At 42.4% G+C, this 17,363-nt stretch overlaps 1 protein-coding gene across 3 annotated transcripts in view; it reads left to right on the top strand.

Moving 5' to 3' along the window:
* Window positions 1-17,363, top strand: part of Kansl3 (KAT8 regulatory NSL complex subunit 3) — a 57,012-nt gene that overhangs the window by 345 nt on the left and 39,304 nt on the right. The window contains exons 1-5 of one of the 3 annotated variants that reach the window (XM_013019822.1): window positions 1,837-1,917; window positions 4,015-4,103; window positions 5,005-5,175; window positions 14,009-14,099; window positions 14,224-14,409. In XM_013019822.1, coding sequence (XP_012875276.1) covers window positions 5,051-5,175; window positions 14,009-14,099; window positions 14,224-14,409 — 402 coding nt within the window. In that variant the 5' untranslated portion in view covers window positions 1,837-1,917; window positions 4,015-4,103; window positions 5,005-5,050. Of the gene's footprint in view, window positions 1-1,653; window positions 1,918-4,014; window positions 4,104-5,004; window positions 5,176-14,008; window positions 14,100-14,223; window positions 14,410-17,363 lie in introns of those variants that run through there. The other 2 variants (XM_013019820.1, XM_013019821.1) reach the window with 2 other exon arrangements.

Here is a 17,363-nt window from a genome sequence, read left to right as displayed (position 1 = left end):
CGGGCGCCGGGCGGCTCGTCCCCGCCGAGAACTCGCGGTGACCGGGGCCGAGTCGTTCCCGGAGCCCCCGCCGGGGTCGGTGGACGGCGCGTTAAGCCTGGCGGTTCTGAGGTTTTTGAGGTGCCCCTGGCAGCATCGCCCCTCCCGGGCGGTGGGAGCGGGGCCTTCCCGGGCGTCCCCCGCGCAGGCCTGGCGGGGACGGCTCTCCTTTTCGTGGTTCCAAAATGAAGTAGTTGCAAAACTTTTGTTGAACGTGAATAACCGTGGGGGGAGACGTGGAGGGGAGCACCCCCGCGACACACGGTGCCCTGTTGTTTTGGGGGCGCCGTGTGTGTGTTTCTGGTACCAGTCCCAGTGTTGTTGTTGTTTGTTGGTCTTGGGACTTGAACTCAGGGCCTGGGGGGTGGGGGGCTGTCCCGCGCAGCTTCTTTTGCTCAAGGCTAGAGTTCTACCTTGTGAGCCACAGCTCCACTTCCGGCTTTTGGGTGATTAACTGGAGATGAGTCTCAATGAACTGGGCTGGTTTCCAATGACCATTTTCCCATCTCAGCCTCCTGAGTAGCTAGAGTTACAAGATGAAACCACCAGCGTCCCGGCTTGGTCACGTTCTTTTCACAGAATGGAAATAAGACTTGATTTTTTTTTTTTTTTTGAAGAATTCACATCTAAGATTACTGTTGTTTGCCCAGATCCTCTCTACTCAATGTAGGAAATTGTGGTGCCTACCACAAGTTTATTGTCCGAATAGGTCTTTGTGAACTGTGGTGTCTGTTCAGCTTCCAGCTACCTGGGTGTGTAGCTTTTTTATTTTATTTATTTATTTTTTGGGTCTGGTCGTGGGGCCTGAACTCTGGGCCTGGGCGCTGTTCCTCAGCTCTTCAGCTCAAGGCCAACGCTCTACCACTAGCCACAGTGCTACTTCCGGCTTTTTTGTTTTTTTCTTATGTGGTGCTGAGGAATCGAACCCAGGGCCTCAGGCATGCAAGGCAAGCGCTCTACCACTGAGCCACCTTCTCAGCCCCAGCTTTTTTATTTATTTATTTTTGGGTCCGGTCATGGGGCCTGAACTCTGGGCCTGGGCGCTGTCCCTCAGCTCTTCAGCTCAAGGCTAGCACTCTACCACTTGAGCCACAGCGCCACTTCCGGCTTTTTTCTTTTTGTTTATGTGGTGCTGAGGAATCGAATCCAGGGCCTTGAGCATGCAAGGCAAGTGCTCTACCACTGAGCCACCTTCCCAGCCCAGCTTTTTTATTTTTTGATCGTGGGACTTGAACTCTGGGCCTGGGCGCTGTCCCTCAGCTCTTCAGCTTTTGAGCTACAGTGCCACTTCCGGTTTCCTGGTGGTTTATTGGAGTTGAGTTTCAGGGACTTAGCTGCCTACGCTGGCTTTGAACCGGGATCCTCAGATCTCAGCCTCCAGAATAGCTAGGATTACAGGGGTGAGCCACCCGGCGGTTTGTAGCTTTTGAGTAAGGAAGAATTCATGGTCTCATCCTTTTCAGGGTGGTGGTGTGGGATCTTAGGCACAAGTGCTCTCTATATAGCAGGTACTCATCTATGACAATGGGGCACCAAAGTAAGCAGATTAAAGAGATTCTAAGTTGGGTGACATTTAGAATATTCAAATTGACACACTTAACTTTTCACTGCAGGTGACTAGCATGCAGATACTCATGCTCTGACCAGCTGCCCCTCTTCTGAAATGGCCCACAGGGGCGGTGAGAGGGACTTCCAGACTTCTGCTCGGCGCATGGGCACCTCACTGCTCTTCCAGCTTTCAGTGCACGAGCGGGAGCTGGACCTCGTTTTTCTGGATCATAGCTATGCCAAGCCATGGAGTGCCCACCCAGATGCCAGTAGTGCCCGCCCCACACGCATGCTCTTTGTTACACCCAGGCGACAACATGAGAATACCATGTGAGTTTGGGCTTCCTGCCTAAGGGCTGCCTGCTGCTTCAATTGGTCAATAATCAGATGGTAGGGATTGGAGAGGATTTTCTCTTAGATGATTGGGGGATATCTTATAGGAAGCTAGGCTGTTTAGTTCAGGCATTTCTCTTAAGCAACATAAGCATATCAGACCAAAATGTAGACCTGTACAAGAGATATCTAACAAGAGTTAGAAAAATAAGGTGTGCAAAGGAAAGCAAACAACCCATTCCACTTAAGTTATAGGGCTTGTGTGGAAAGAGGAAAGTAAAGAGAAAGTCTGAAAAGTTGAGTTGTGAAAAATTGCCAGGACCCCTGTCAACTTCATTGTTGCATTTGGTTTGCTTGACAGCAGCAAAACAGGCAGAAACAGCCTTCTTAGAGTACTTTACATTTTGCTTTTCCTAAGGTTAGTAGGGAATTCTCCAAACATTGTTTTCCCTCATTCCTTACCTTATTACAGAATAGCTACCATGAGTTATTCTGAACTCTTTTTTTCTTTTCTTTTCTTTTTTTTTGTCGGATGTAGGGCTTGAACTCTGAGCCTGGGCGCTGTCCCTCAGCTTTTCACCTCAAGGCTAGTGCTCTATCACTTTAGCCACAGTGCCACTTCAGGCTTTTTCTGCTTGTGTGGTGCTGAGGAATCGAACCCAAGGCCTCATGCATTCTAGGCAAGCACTCTACCACTAAGCCACCTTCCCAGCCCCATACTGAACTTTTATATCTAATTATGTTTCAGCCAGCCTACGTTATAGAAAATCAACTTTAAAATTTTTTACTCTCTGATGGATGAGATGATATACTTACATTTGGCCTAAGTAATACTGTTTAGCAATTCTTTAGCTCTAAAGCATTGATTTATTCCATTTCAAGGTTTGTTGTTTTTTCTATTTATTTACTTATTTATTTATTATTTTGATTGGTCTTGGGGCTTGAACTCTGGGCCTGGGTGCTGTCCTTCAGTTCTTCAGCTCAAGGCTAGTGCTCTACCACTTGAGCCACAGCGCCACTTCCAGTTTTCTGTGTAGTTTATTTGAGATAAGAGTTTCATGGACTTTCCTGCCCAGGCTGGCTTTGAACCGCAATCCTCAGATCTCAGTCTCCTGAGTAGCCAGGATTACAGGTGTGAGCTACCGGTGCCTGGTGATATTTTCTATTCTTATGATCAATTTGTGTCCTTAATTATAAACTTTTGGAGAAGGGTTTTGTTTTCACTCTCATCTAGTGTTTAATCTTTTATTTTTATTTTTGTTGGTCATGGGGCTTGCTTGGGCACTGTCTCTGAGCTCTACCACTGTGAGTCACAGCGCCACTTCTGGTTTTTTGGTGGTTAACTGGAGATAAGAGTCTCGAGGACTTTTCTGCCTGGGCTAGCTTTGAACTTTGATCCTCAGATGTTAACCTCCTGAGTAGCTAGTATTACAGGTGTGAGCCACTGATGCCTGTCTATATTTTATCTTTTTTCAAGCACAGGTTTGTTTTTTTGTTTTTTGGGTTTTTTTGCCGGTTGTGGAGCCTGAACTCTTGGCCTGGGCACTGCCCAGCTCAAGGCTAGCACTCTACCACTTGAGCCACAGCGCCACTTCCGGCTTTTTCTGCTTATGTGGTACTGAGGAATGGAACCCAATGCCTCATGCATGCAAGGCAAGCACTCTACCACTGAGTCACCTTCCCAGCCCCACAGGTTTGTTTTGTTAGGGACTAGAAGTCTGGTATTTTGCTTCTTTAGATGCTTCCCCATTCCCATTAGTCTCCAGGGGTTAGCTAGAAGAGCTATGATGTAATTTTAGCATGTGTAAAACAGTGGTTTTTATTTCATTTCCGTAAGCTTTTTAGATTTTTGGTGTTGTGACTTTAGCATCATTCTGATGCCTCTGGCCTGGAATAAACTCAAAAGTTCCTTAGAGTAGAATTCAGAAATACTTTTTTCTTGTAATGAAAAGCTTCTTGCTGACATTGAAATTTGTATGTCCATTTTCAGTAGAGTTGGTCTGGTACTTAGAAAAGTTTTTCTCAGATAAGCCTTTGTCTTCGTATATTAGCCTTGCACGTAGAAATTTGGCATATTGTAGTAACTCTTTTTAGGTCATTGTGGCGGAATCTGGTGGAAGGCTATAAGTGGGAGATAGAAGTTGGCAGAGGCTACCTCATGTAGCTATTTGATTCTAAGAATGGTAAGAAGTCATTGAAATGAATTATATATTTTTGAAAGATCACTTTGAATTTTCAAAAATAGATTATAATAGTATTGTCTAAATGCTAGCCCTTTGTCTGGTCCAGAGAAAATAAAAGATAATGCCCACCATTATGTACATATTTCTTTGCTTAATTTCATATTGATGTAATTATTCTAATCACTGAGAATGTGTGCAATAAAAACATTGAGTTCCAGAAGTTAGTACGTTTAATAAACTACCACAGACCAGCGTGACTGACAAAGTATATCAAGTGAAGGCATTGGTGAAATGATCTGTGAGTGGGGAAGAAACCTCATGCCCCTTGAATTTCATTAACGTCAAGTTTTAGATTCACTTTTCCATTTATATTTGTTTTAGTATCTGTACAAAATGAGTTAGTTAAATAACTAAGGTGTCTGCATTCCAAGTGTACTGTCTTAGACAACTACAGACTTTACAAGCATAGAATTAACTACCAGTTCATTTGCTAGCAGAAAGGCAAGTTTTTATGAATAATTTAAGTTTTTATGAATAATTTAAAACTCTAGACAGTATTGTCCAGCAGAAATCTCTGTAGTAGTAAGAAATGTTCTAATCCTGTGATATCCCTTTTGTAGGCAGGGGCTACATATATCTGCTGAGTACTTGAAATGTGATCAGTGTGATGAACAACTAATTTTTCATTCTGGTTGATTTTGTTAATTTAAAGCTTATATTTGTCTTTTTAAATAGCTGCTTTGTCACTTTTTGTATGGTCTTAAAATGACTCTGTGTTCCTATAGCACATACCAAAAAGTGCAGAGGTCTAGGCAAGTTTGGGAAAGATGAAAATGATTGTTAGACAGTTGTATTGTGTGAAGTATGGGTGGCCTGGTCCTATTTCCTCACCTGTTTACAGTGAATCAGACATCCCAATAGATGTGGAGACCGTCACGTCAACTCCTATGCCACTCTATGACAATCAGAAGGCACGCAGTGTGATGAACGAGTGTGAAAGGCATGTCATCTTTGCCAGGACGGATGCAGATGCCCCTCCCCCACCAGAAGACTGGGAGGAGCATGTTAACAGGTAGGCATGTGGGTCCCTGTAGGGTTAATGGTCACCCTTGTCATTATTTTGTATCATCATTTTCATTGAAACACATTAATTAGGAGTTTATTTGATTTTTGGCACCTAAGTCAGAATGTTCTCACTCTGCATTTTAACTCTTCAGCTCATTCTGCCATGAGCTCCTTGAGAGTAGGACTTACATTTCAGCTGTCTCACTGTCATTGCTACTAGAATACTGTCTGCCACACAGAAGGCATATTATGTTCATTGAGAGCAGATGCATTCTTGATTATCTATAGCCCCAGCTACATGGAAGATTGAGGCAAGAGCATCACTTGAGCTCAGCAATTAGGAACCAGCTTAGGTAATATAGTGAGACTTCATCTCAGAAAAAAAAGGAAATAGAGGTAGGCCAGAGGATGCAGTAGTTCAGTGAGATACATGATGCCCTGGATTGTATTCCCAGCATCACAAGACAAACTAAAAAGCCCCACACAGTTTACTTTCTGAGATTAATAGCACATGTTTGAAATGTGAATGAAATCTTCTTGGGAAGATGGAGCAGGAGAATTGCCAAGTTCTAGGTCATCCTGGGATATATAAGATCCTATTTTCCACCCCTCCCCCACCAAATGTTTATGGAATAAATAAATGAATTAAATGTGATAGATATGATTAGTTTTGATGTTTGCACAATATAGGAGTCATCCTTACTACAAAAAGAATGAAAAGTATGTTTGTAAAAATTGCATTATTCTGGTTTGTGACCAGGATAATGAAAATGTTTTGGAATCACATTATAAAAAGTTAACATTTTAATAGCTTTAAAAATATATACATATTTTTTGCCCATGTAATTGTAACCCCTCTGTATGGTATTTTCACAATAAAAAAAGAAAAAAAAGAAGAAAAAAATAGCTTTTTGCTGGGTGCTGGTGGCTCACATCTGTAATCCTAGCTACTCAGGAGACAGATCTTAGGATCGAAGTTCAAAGCCAGCCCAGACAGGAAAGTCCATGAGACTTATCTCCAATTAACCACCCAAAAACCAGATGTGGCACTGTGGCTCAAAGTGATAGAGTGTTAGCCTTAAGCAGAAAAGCTCAGGGACAGCACTCAGGCCTGAATTCAAGCCCCATGATCTACCCAAAATAAAAAGAAGAAAAAAAATTTTTTTCCAGTCACCAGTGTTTGATGCTTGTAATCTTAGCTACTCAGGAAGCTGAGATCTGAGGGATTGTAGTTCAGAGCCAACCCAAGCAGGAAAGTCCATGAGACTTTATCTCCAGTTAACCACCAAAGAGCCAGAAGAAGAGCTATGGCTCAAGTGGTAGAACGCTAGCCTTGAGCAAAAAAGCTCAGGGACAATGCCCCAGGACCAACACACACAGACACACACACACACACATTTTCAAGCCAGCCATTGGTGGCTCTTGCCTATGACCCTAGCTACTCTGGAGAGTCCTTGTAATTCTTATCTCTAACCACCAAAAAGCTGGAAGTGGAGTTGTGGTTTAAGTGGTTTAAGTAGAGCACTAGCCTTGAGTGATTAGCACCTAGGCCCCGAGTTCAAGCTCCAGTATTAGTGTACCTGTGTGGACGTGCAGCTTCTCCCCCGCCCCTACCCCCCCCACTTGTCAAGAAGTTGGTTGGAGTGTTTAATTGAAATTAAAGTAATATCTTAAGAGGAATGCTTCTGATAAAGAGGAAAATTGTTGTGAATGAAAGTCTGGAATATTGTCAGGATCAAGGAGTTCAGAAAAAGTGTTTATCCCCATTGTTATAGTCAACAATAAACTATACAAAGATAGTAATAACAAAGAGCTACTACTTACTGAGTGCCAGACATTCCTCCAAGTGCTTCATATGCATTCTCTTTTTTAAATCTTCCCAGGGACTCTTGGGGATCTATCCCTTTTTAATCTGTTTCACAAGATGAAGCAGCCCAGAGATAGGAAACCTTAAAAAAAACTGTGGGGCAGGGATTTGTCCATCTGGCTCCAGAGTAGAGTGTCCTTGACTGCCAAACCCTCTGCAGTAAAGAATTAGGCACAGCTCACATCTTTAATCCTGGTTATCAGGAAGCTGAGCTCTGTGGATCACAGTTCAAAGCCAGCCTGGGTAGAAAAGTCTGTGAGACTTTTCTCTAGCAGACAGCTAGAAGTGGAATTGTGGCTCAAGTAGTAGAGCACTAGCCTTGAGCAAAAAATCTAGAGACAGCACCCTGGTCCTGAGCTCAAGCCCCAGCTTCCCCTCACCCCCTCAAAAAGAGACCCAAGGGTGGCCCAGGTTCCTTCTGTCTCTGTCTCCCAAGTGCTGAGGGAAATGGCATGTACTATCATCATACCTGGCTCACAGTTTCTTAATTTATTTTATCTTTTTTTTTGGGGGGGGGGAGGGGTCCGGTCGTGGGGCCTGAACTCTGGGCTTGGGTGCTGTCCCTCAGCTCCTCAGCTCTTCAGCTCAAGACTAGTGCTCTAAAGCCGGGCACTGGTGGCTCACGCCTGTAATCCTAGCTACTCAGGAGGCTGAGATCTGAGGATCGCGGTTCAAAGCCAGCCCGGGCAGGAGAGACCGTGAGACTCCTATCTCCAATAAACCACCAGAAAACCGGAAGTGGCGCTGTAGCTCAAGTGGTAGAGCGCTCGCCTTGAGCTGAAGAGCTCAGGGACAGCGCCCAGGCCCAGAGTTCAGGCCCCATGACCGGACCCAAAAAAAAAAAAATTAAAAAGAAAACTTAGCAGTGCTTTATTGAGTAAGCAGGCAAGCAGAAGCCCATAGACAGTTGGGTGATCAAAAGGAGAGACACCTTTCCTTCCTTTTTGAAACTTAATTTTTGTCAAGTTTCTCTAATGTTCAGTTTAAAAATCTATAGACATTTTACTGTTGACTTAGTCTCATTTGAAACAGGGAAATAATGATTTTTTTTTTTAACTATCAAGTTTGTCTAGCATGGCGGTACATTTCTGTAATCCAAGCACCTGGGAGGCTGGCAGGACAATAGAGTTTGACATTACCAGGACCCTTTTACCAAAAAAGGGGAAGGCAGGAAGGAAGAACAGACGGTGTTTTTCTACGACAATGTAGTGTTTTGCCAACTTTGAATAGGATGAGCCACAGGTCACTATATCATTTGGAGTTGGTCAGAGCATGGGAGACAATAGATTTCTGATCTCATCTTAGAAATGAAAGGAATTTTTGTCACTCAGGAAAATTGAATAGGTTTACGTGGAGTGAGGAAGAGCCAGTTGACTCACCAGTTCCCATCAGCTATTTGACTGTTTAGACTTGTATTTAAAATTCTGTCTCCTGTTTTTAAATTTTGTCTTAATTATATCTTTCCCATGCTCTTTATCTTAATCTTGGGTTAGATCACTTTTTCTGCCCACTTAATTTTATAGCCTCCCACGAAGCTGACAAAATAAAGAGAACATGTTTCAATTCTTAGGATCACTTTGTTATATATCAGTAACAATCCTAAGAACTTTTTCTAGGATTTTAGACTGAGCATTGTGGTTTTAAAATTTAATTTCTGCTCTCATTAGTGTATGGTAGTAATTTCTAAATGTCTTTTAGCTTAAATAACTTTTAGCTTCCCCTTGTGTTCACATCATTTTTCTTGTTCTCATCATTTTGTGTTTCAGTAAATATAGAGCAAGAAAAATAGAGAAAACATCATCTTGTACACTGAAGAGTGAGAGAAGTTTGGATATACTCTTCGTGCTTCATAAATTGTACCTTTTCTTCTGTTTTTCTTTCCTTGGCATTTCTGAACTATGAACTCAGGGCCTTGTACTCATTCAACTTGATTTCTTGGTGGGCACTCTGCCACCTTAGCAATGCCTCTGGCCCAGCCTTTTCTGTTTTTTTGGGCGGGGGGGAACTCTAGCAGGCTGTTCTACCCTGGCTGGCCTTTAGCTGTGATCCTGCTGATCCTGGCCTCCTGAGCAGTTAGGATTGCAAGTGTGAGCCAGCAGTGTCCAGCTTCATTTTCTGTTCTGGAAGCTGAAATTTTCAATGTAAGTAAGTTTTGAGAAGGCTCTAGAAATTGTTGGACAAAACAAAATTCCTTACTGAAACCAGTTGATGATAAATTATTACCGGAAAGTAAGGTAGAGGGAAGAGAGGAAAAACAGCTCAAAGATGTTGGCAGTAAAGATGACAGTATAGTACCATTTTAATGATGCTGTGAATTCTTTGATAGATTATTTTCACAGAACTTGAAATTCTGAAATTTTAATCATATAATCTTTCTCTTTCTATTTGACTTTGAGAAAGACTACAATATAGTACCATTTTAATGATGCTATGGTTCCTTTGATACATTATTTTCACAGAACTGGAAATTCTGGAAATTTTAATCAGATAGTCTTTACTTTTTCTATTTTACTTTGAGATATTTGTTCTGCAGAGGTACTTGCACAAACTTATAAATGTATATATGTGAATGGAGGGAGAATGGAAAGGTGATCACTACAATTCAATTAAGACTCAACTGCCAGGCACTGGTAGCTCATGCCTGTCTTACAACTCTGGAGGCTGAGTTCTAAGGAACTCATGATTCAAAGCCAGCCCAGGCAGGAAAGTCTGTGAGATTATTATCTTCAATTAACCATCCTCTCCCCCCCCCAAAAAAAAAACAAAAAAAAAAAACAGAAGTGAACTATAGCTCAAATGGTAAAACACTAGCTTTGAGTGAAAAAGATAAGGGACAGTATCAAGTCCCTTGTAGTTCAAGTGCCAGTACTGGCACAAAAACAGAGAAAAAGAAAAAGGGAAGGAGAGAGAAGAAGGAAGAGGAAGAGAGAAGGGGTGGGGGAAAGGGACAGTGGAAGAGAGACTTAACCTAAATAGGATAGGACATTGGAGGTCTATTAACGTGGAGGTAGATACTTGTGTCTCCAGAGAGGTTTTCCTATACTGTTTGTGAGCATTCTCTCTCTCCTGTTATCTCCATCCAATCCTCAATCTTACCCAAGAGGCAGTATACATAAAAAGCATGCTATTCATGTTAATATGCAATAATATGAAGGAAAATGGGATTGTAAACCAGTGGTCTGGAGCTTCTGGTCTCACAAGCCTCTGAAGTAGTCTGAATCCAACATGAAGTTGAAGCTTTCACTTTCCAAATCGAGTCTTTTGAATTTTGATTTTTATTTGTACTGGTTCTTGAGGGCTTGGATTGAGTGCCTGGGCACTGTCTTTGAACTGCTTTGCTCAAGGCTAGCTCTACCACTTGAGCCATAGATCTATGTCCAGCTTTTTTGGATAGTTAATTGGAGATAACAGTCTTCTTACAGGCTTTTCCTGCCCAGACTGACTTCAAGATGCGGTCCTCAGATCTCAGTCTCCTGAATTGCTAGGATTACAGGCATGTGCCAGTGGTGCCTGGCTAAACCAGTCTTTTAATATTAAACCACAACAAAAATGGACTGCATCCTGATGAAGTAATGGGAATTAAACCAGGAAAACTAAAGCACAAGAAGAGAAAGGACAATCCCCAGAAGCCTAGGATTGCTTCTAGCATCCACAAGTGATTATAAAAGGCAAAGTAGCTTTGGAGGTTCAGGAAGGATTTAGCTATAGCAAGCTCTGATGATGCATGGAAAGGCACTGCCAAAGAGGTTACCTGGTTCTATCTCTGCAGTCATGGATTTTAGTTGTTATCCTTACCAGTGGTCATGCTGACCCGTATATTTGATAATGTCAGGGTTATCTGGTCCATATCTATTTTATATACAGGAGACTCAGGGCACACAACCAGCCCTTTAGAGCTCTGGGTAAAGTCCTGGTTCCTAGTTTAGGATTCGCTTAAGACTGTGCAACTGGTAAGTTGTAAAATGAGAGATGTCTTAGGTAGAGATTCTATTTTAGGGAGAAAGTGAGGCCACTGTCTGGTCATGGAGGTACATGCCTGTAATCTCAGCTACTCTGAAAGCAGAAGGAGGATTGTATTCCAAGACTAGCTCAGGCAAAAGTACAAAGTGCTTATTTCAAAACCAAACTTAAAAAGTAAAAAACTGAGACATTGTTCAAGTAGAAGAGTGCTTGCCTCGCTAGCATTAGACCTGGATGAGATAAACAGAAAGAATATGGAGGATCTATTAATTTATTATATTCTCATAGCACAGGGGTATTAAACTTTAAATTTTTACTTACTTGATAGGTAATTGTGTGGGGGGGTACTAGAGAGTTTGAACTCAAGGCCTTGGGCTTGTTAAGGTAGGCACTTTACTACTAGTCCTTTTTGTCTTAGTTTCTTTTTTGAATAGGATCTTGAATTTATGCCTGGGCCTACCTAGACAGACCTCTGTCCTCCTAGCTATACTTGGAATACAGCTGGAATGACAGGTGTGTATCATTAGGACCAAGTTTTACTGATGAATATGGGGGTCTTGAGAACTTTTGCACTGGCTGGCCTTGAACCCAAATCCTGAGGAACTAGGATTACAGGTGTGAGGTGAGATGCTATACCTACCTTTTTTTCCTTTAATACAGTCTCATTAAATAGCCAGGTTAACTTCAAATTCAGGATCCTCCTGCTTTAGCCTTCCAAGTGATGCAGTGACCAAGCAGGCATCTGGCTGTGATCTACCTTTGTATGTTGTCTGTTGAGTATTTTTTTTTATTGTTATTACTGAGGAGTTGTACAAAGGGGTCAGGTTATAAGCACAGTGGTTCTTGGTCAGTGTCACCCCTTTTTCCTCCCCCATTTTTCCTATCCTATTTCTACCCACAAATTACATAGTTTAATTTTTATATAGTATCTATTGAATATAATGGACTACATTTGCTTACTCCTCCTCCATTCCTATGCCATCCTTTACCCCCTCAAAAAACATGTTTCTATTTCCTAGTATTCATTTTGATAAACAGTACCTTATAGTGTTTCAAAAGATGTATGCCTTTGAATTCTTCCCCTAAGTATACCCTCCCTTAGTTTGTTTGTGTATAAATGTATTGAGCCTTGTATATGTTACCATACATAAGTCGTGTTTTAGATCTAGCTTCCACATTTGTTTCATCTTTTTTTTGATAATTTTTCTAGCATTTAAAAGCACTGTCAATTATTTTTCCACTGTTTTTACTTTGTTTATGATACTTCTTTAATAAAGGCTTGAAATTTTTTTTTGGGGGGTCCGGTCATGGGGCTTGAACTCTGGGCCTGGGCGCTGTCCTTCAGCTCTTCAGCTCAAGGCTAGCGCTCTACCACTTGAGCCACAGCGCCACTTACGGCTTTTTTTCTTTTTGCTTATGTGGTGCTGAGGAATCGAACCCAGGGCCTCAGGCAAGCATTCTACCACTGAGCCACCTTCCCAGCCCTAGAGGTTTGAAATTTTATGCAGTTATATTTTTCTCTTTTTACTTCTAAGTTTGGGGTAATCCTTAGTCTTATTCAAAGACAGACAGGTAGAAGTAGGTAGGTAGGTAAGTAAATAATCACTGTTTTTCCCCTAGAACTTTGATAGCTTTATTTTTTAATGTTTAGCTTTTTGCTAAACATTTGAAATTTATTTTGATGTAAAAAGAGATGTATAGGGATTTGAATTTATTTATTTGTTTTTGTCAGTCATGGGGCTTGAACTCTGGGTCTGGATACTGTCTCTCAGCTCTTTAGAGTGCTCTACCACTTGAGCCACAGCACTACTTACAGTTTTCTGGTGGTTATCGGAGATAAGAGCCTCACAACAGTCCTCGGATCTCAGCCTCCTAAGTAGCTAGGATTATAGGCGTGAGCTGCTGGTGCCCGGGCAGAATTTAGATTTTCTACTGGTTGTCTCTACTTAATAACTTTATCCCTATGGATATGAAATGCTACCTTGATCTATCTCACTTGTGTCTACTCTCCACTTCAATTTTCAAAAGTTATTACCAGTTTCTTTTTATTTATTTTTTAATGACAGAGAAAGTTGGTAAACAAATACTGAGTTTCTTATTTTGTTATCTTGTCTCAAAAAAAAATGTAGATGAAGCTGTATATAATGACACATGCCTGTAATCCCAGCTACTCAGGAGGCAAAGGCAGGAGGATTTAAGCCTACACACAGTTAACAAGACCCTGTCTCAAAAACACAATACAAGCAGAAGGGTAGAAGGTCTGGCTAAGTGTCAGAGTAAGTGCTTGCTTAGTATGTGCAAGACCCTGGATTCAATCCTCAGTACTATAGGAAAAGTAAAGATATTTGCTGATCCTTTCTGCCTTGGTGTGAAATATAAAACTTAAGAATTTCAACCTCAGCATGGTGGTGTATGGTGTAGTCACAGAATTCAGGAGTCTGAGAAGTAGCACAAATTTAATGCTGGCCTGAGCTACATAGCAAGATCTTGTCTCAAAAAATAAAATATAAATATAAAAAAGGTGAAGAAATTAAAAATGTCTGCAGTGGGGCCATTTCTTTCTTTATTATTGTGATTATTTTAGTTGTTAATAATTAGGTTTATTAGCATTGAAAGACTTGTAGTGATTTTGGTTTTTAGTGTGTGTTGTTAATACAGAGGTGTGCTGATTGGGACAGATGAAGAGAGAATGGTGGAAAGAGTAACATTGATCAAAACACACTACTTACAAACTGACATGTTGAAACCTCTTTGTACAACTACTTAAAGATAGGTAGGTAGGTAGATGGATGGATGGATAGATAGATAGATAGATAAAAAGGTGTGTTGATGTGAGTCATTGGCAAGATTGGGACCAGAATCTGGGTCTCATGTTTTAACTTAGTGATTTTAAGCTATCTCAAGTTACACGCTTTCATAATGAGAGCAAAAATGTGGCAAAATCTTCTTTAGGTAAACATACATGGGAACAACTCTAGGGTTTGATTTTAATTCCTCAGAGTTTCCATTATAGGACGGGCTGGACAATGGCCCAGAACAAGCTATTCAACAAGATCCTCAAAGCCCTGCAATCTGATCGGCTTGCCCGCTTGGCCAATGAAGGGGTAAGCCAGAAATCTGCCCACAGTGGGCCTTCCTAGTTCAGGCTTCACTGGCTGACTGACTTGTCTTCCCCATTTTCTAACCAAGTAGAACTCTTGTTTTGTTCCTTCTGCTTACATCTTTCAGGCTTGTAATGAGCCCGTGCTGCGCCGTGTTGCTGTGGACAAGTGTGCAAGGAGGGTGCGTCAGGCTCTGGCAAGTGTGAGCTGGGACACCAAGCTGATCCAGTGGCTGCACACTACCCTCGTGGAGACCCTGAGTCTGCCCATGCTGGCTGCCTACCTGGATTCATTGCAGACACTGAAAGGGAAGGTAAGCTGAGGCTTAGGATATGGGGTGGGACAGGGTTCCCCATGGATAGCTTGGAAGGCATGGTTGAAGTTTACAGATTTACTATTAAAAGCAGAAGACAGAATCATTTTACATTTGCATTTGGTATAACTGTCTTCAGCCCTGCTTATCTCCAGGATGAGGTTTGAGGCCTGAAAACCAGAATACGCCTTGCAGGTGGTGCTTGAGCATTTGCTAAATTGAGTAGTCCTGGAGGTTTACCTGGGAGTAGTGTTGATACGGGTGTGAGAAGCAGATCTGTGGCACTCCAGGCCAGGGGATTATACTGTGAGGTGGTACCTGACACTTAATCCTCTCCTTGGCACCAACCTTTAGGAGCAATGCTTAGCCTGCAGTAATTTATTATGAATGTCTCATTAAATGTCCCTGCTTTCATGCACTCAGTATTGTACATAAACTATTTTCCTTGAGATTCTGCTTGATTGTGATGTTAAGGCAGCACTGGACTAATGTGGTAGAAAGCAGGTCCTGGAGGCAAGGTTGCTGTGTATGTTTCTTCATCTCCAAAATGTGTCTGGTAACAGTCCCTACTAATTATTTCTTTATGAACTAAATCAGTTAATCGAGGTAGCTTATAGGAAGGCAACAGCAACTGTTCAGAATTATTTGAGGTATTCTCATAGGGCATTAAAATTGTGCTTTGCTCCAATAAATGACGTTAGAGAACTTGGATTCATTCTATTATTCACTTCCTCTTCCCTCCTTATGCTTCCTTTCCTCTCCCCTTCTTACTGGGGCTTGAACTCAAGGTCTTTTAATTTTTTCACTCAAGGCTAGTGCTCTAATACTTGAGCCATAGCTCCACTTAGGGTTTTTTGATGGTTAGTTGGATGTAAGAGTGTCATGGACTGTTCTGCCTGGGCTGGCTTTAAACCATGATCCACAGATTCAGCCTCCTGCAAAGCTAGAATTACAAGCATTACACGATTACCCTGATAGCAAAAGCTTTTTAAGTCAACTCTGATTAGATCCATTGTCTCAAAGTCATCATTAGCTCACAATTAAATAGGGAATTGTGAACCTACTGGGCACCAATGGCAATTATCTACCCCATAAGCTGGATTGGAACTGTGGCTCAAGTGGTAGAACTCTAGCCTTGAGGTTAAAAAAAAAAATGCAGGGTACAATTTATACCTGCAATCCTAGCTACTCTGGAAACTGAGATCCTCTGATCATGGTTCAAAGCCAGCCCTGGCAGGAAAGTCCATGAGACTCTTTTTTTTGGTTGGTCGTGGGGCTTGAACTCTGGGCCTGGGCGCTGTCCCTCAGCTCTTCAGCTCAAGGCGAGGGCTCTACCACTTGAGCTACAGCGCCACTTCCAGTTTTCTGGTGGTTTATTGGAGATAGGAGTCTCACGGTCTCTCCTGCCCTGGCTGGCTTTGAACTGAGATCCTCAGATCTCAGCCTCCTGAGTAGATAGGATTACAGGCGTGAGCCACCAGCGCTCCGCTTCCGTCCATGAGACTCTTATCTGCAATTAAGTACCAGAAAACTGGAAGTGAAGCTGTGATTCAAAATAGTACAGCACTAGCCTTGAGCAAAAGAGCTCAGGGTCAGTGCCCAGGCCCTAAGTTCAAGCCCCATCACCAAAGAAATTATTATTTTGTTTTATTTTTTTGTCTGTCATGGGGCTTGAACTCTGAGCCTGGGCACTGTCCTCAGCTCTTCACTTCAAGGCAAGTGCTGTCTACAACTTGAGCACCACTTCTGGTTTCTGGTGGTTAATTGGAGATAAGAGTCTCAAGGATTTTCCTGCCCAGGGTGGCTTTGAACCATGATCCTCAGATCTCAGCCTCCTGAGAAACTAGGATTATAGGCATGAGCCACCCAGTGCCTGGCTACCAAAGAAAATATAAACACACACACACGATTACACACACACACACACACACACACACACACACGATTATAGGCATGAGCCACCCAGTGCCTAGCTACCAAAGAAAATATAAACACACACACACACACACACACACACACACGAGCCACCCAGTGCCTGGCTACCAAAGAAAATATAAACACACACACAAACACACGGTAAAAACACCAGCCAGAACACGGTAAAAACACCAGACACACACACACACACACACAGTAAAAACACCAGCTAGAAGCAAGAAAGTGTGAAATCCAGAGTTCAAGCCCTGGTATGGGCACACGAACACATGATGGAAATTTGGGAATAAAGCTGATTGGAGATGGAAGCAGGGAGTAATTTGGACTGGAGTAATTTGGTCAGAAGCCAAGGGATACCTGGTGCCCCCAGAAGCTGGAAGAGGTAGGAAGGACCTTCCAGAGGCAGGAAGGACCCAGGTGCTCCAAATACTGAAAGACGTAGGAACCACCCTTACAGAAACTCTAGATGGAAGACTGTGGCCCTACTATTAGACTTCTGGCCTCAGCACTATGAAAGCAGACGTTTTTACTCTTGTATCAATCCAATTTGTGATGCTTTGTTGAGGATGCTCCAGAAACTCAGGGATCTACAATGGCTGACTGGGTAAAGGGAGCTCCAAGCTGAGAAAATAGCAGTGCAAAGGCCCTTAAGTAGAGTGAGCTGTGGATGAAGATGAAGGTAGAATATTTGGTGCAAGGGTCCTGGGGGCAGAAAGCATGAGGCTGCAGTAGCTAGAAGGCTCAGCTGTCAACATGACACACACACACACACACACACACACACACACACACACACACGGAGGCTGCAGTAGCTAGAAGGCTCCATCTCACATGACACACACACACACACGCACACACACACACACACACACACACACACACACCACATCTACACAAGTGTTTAAAATGCTTATATTTTCAATTTCTTGTAGCAGGAGGATGTGAGATTTTACTTTATTAATTTTTGAATCCTAAAGCTTTACATTTGTCCCGGAAGTGTCCCAAGCCTGTCATGACCT

This window comes from Dipodomys ordii, unplaced genomic scaffold (assembly GCF_000151885.1).
Source record: "Dipodomys ordii isolate 6190 unplaced genomic scaffold, Dord_2.0 Scaffold47, whole genome shotgun sequence".
NCBI classification, from domain to species: domain Eukaryota; kingdom Metazoa; phylum Chordata; class Mammalia; order Rodentia; family Heteromyidae; genus Dipodomys; species Dipodomys ordii.
This window is presented reverse-complemented; position numbering and strand designations above follow the sequence as displayed.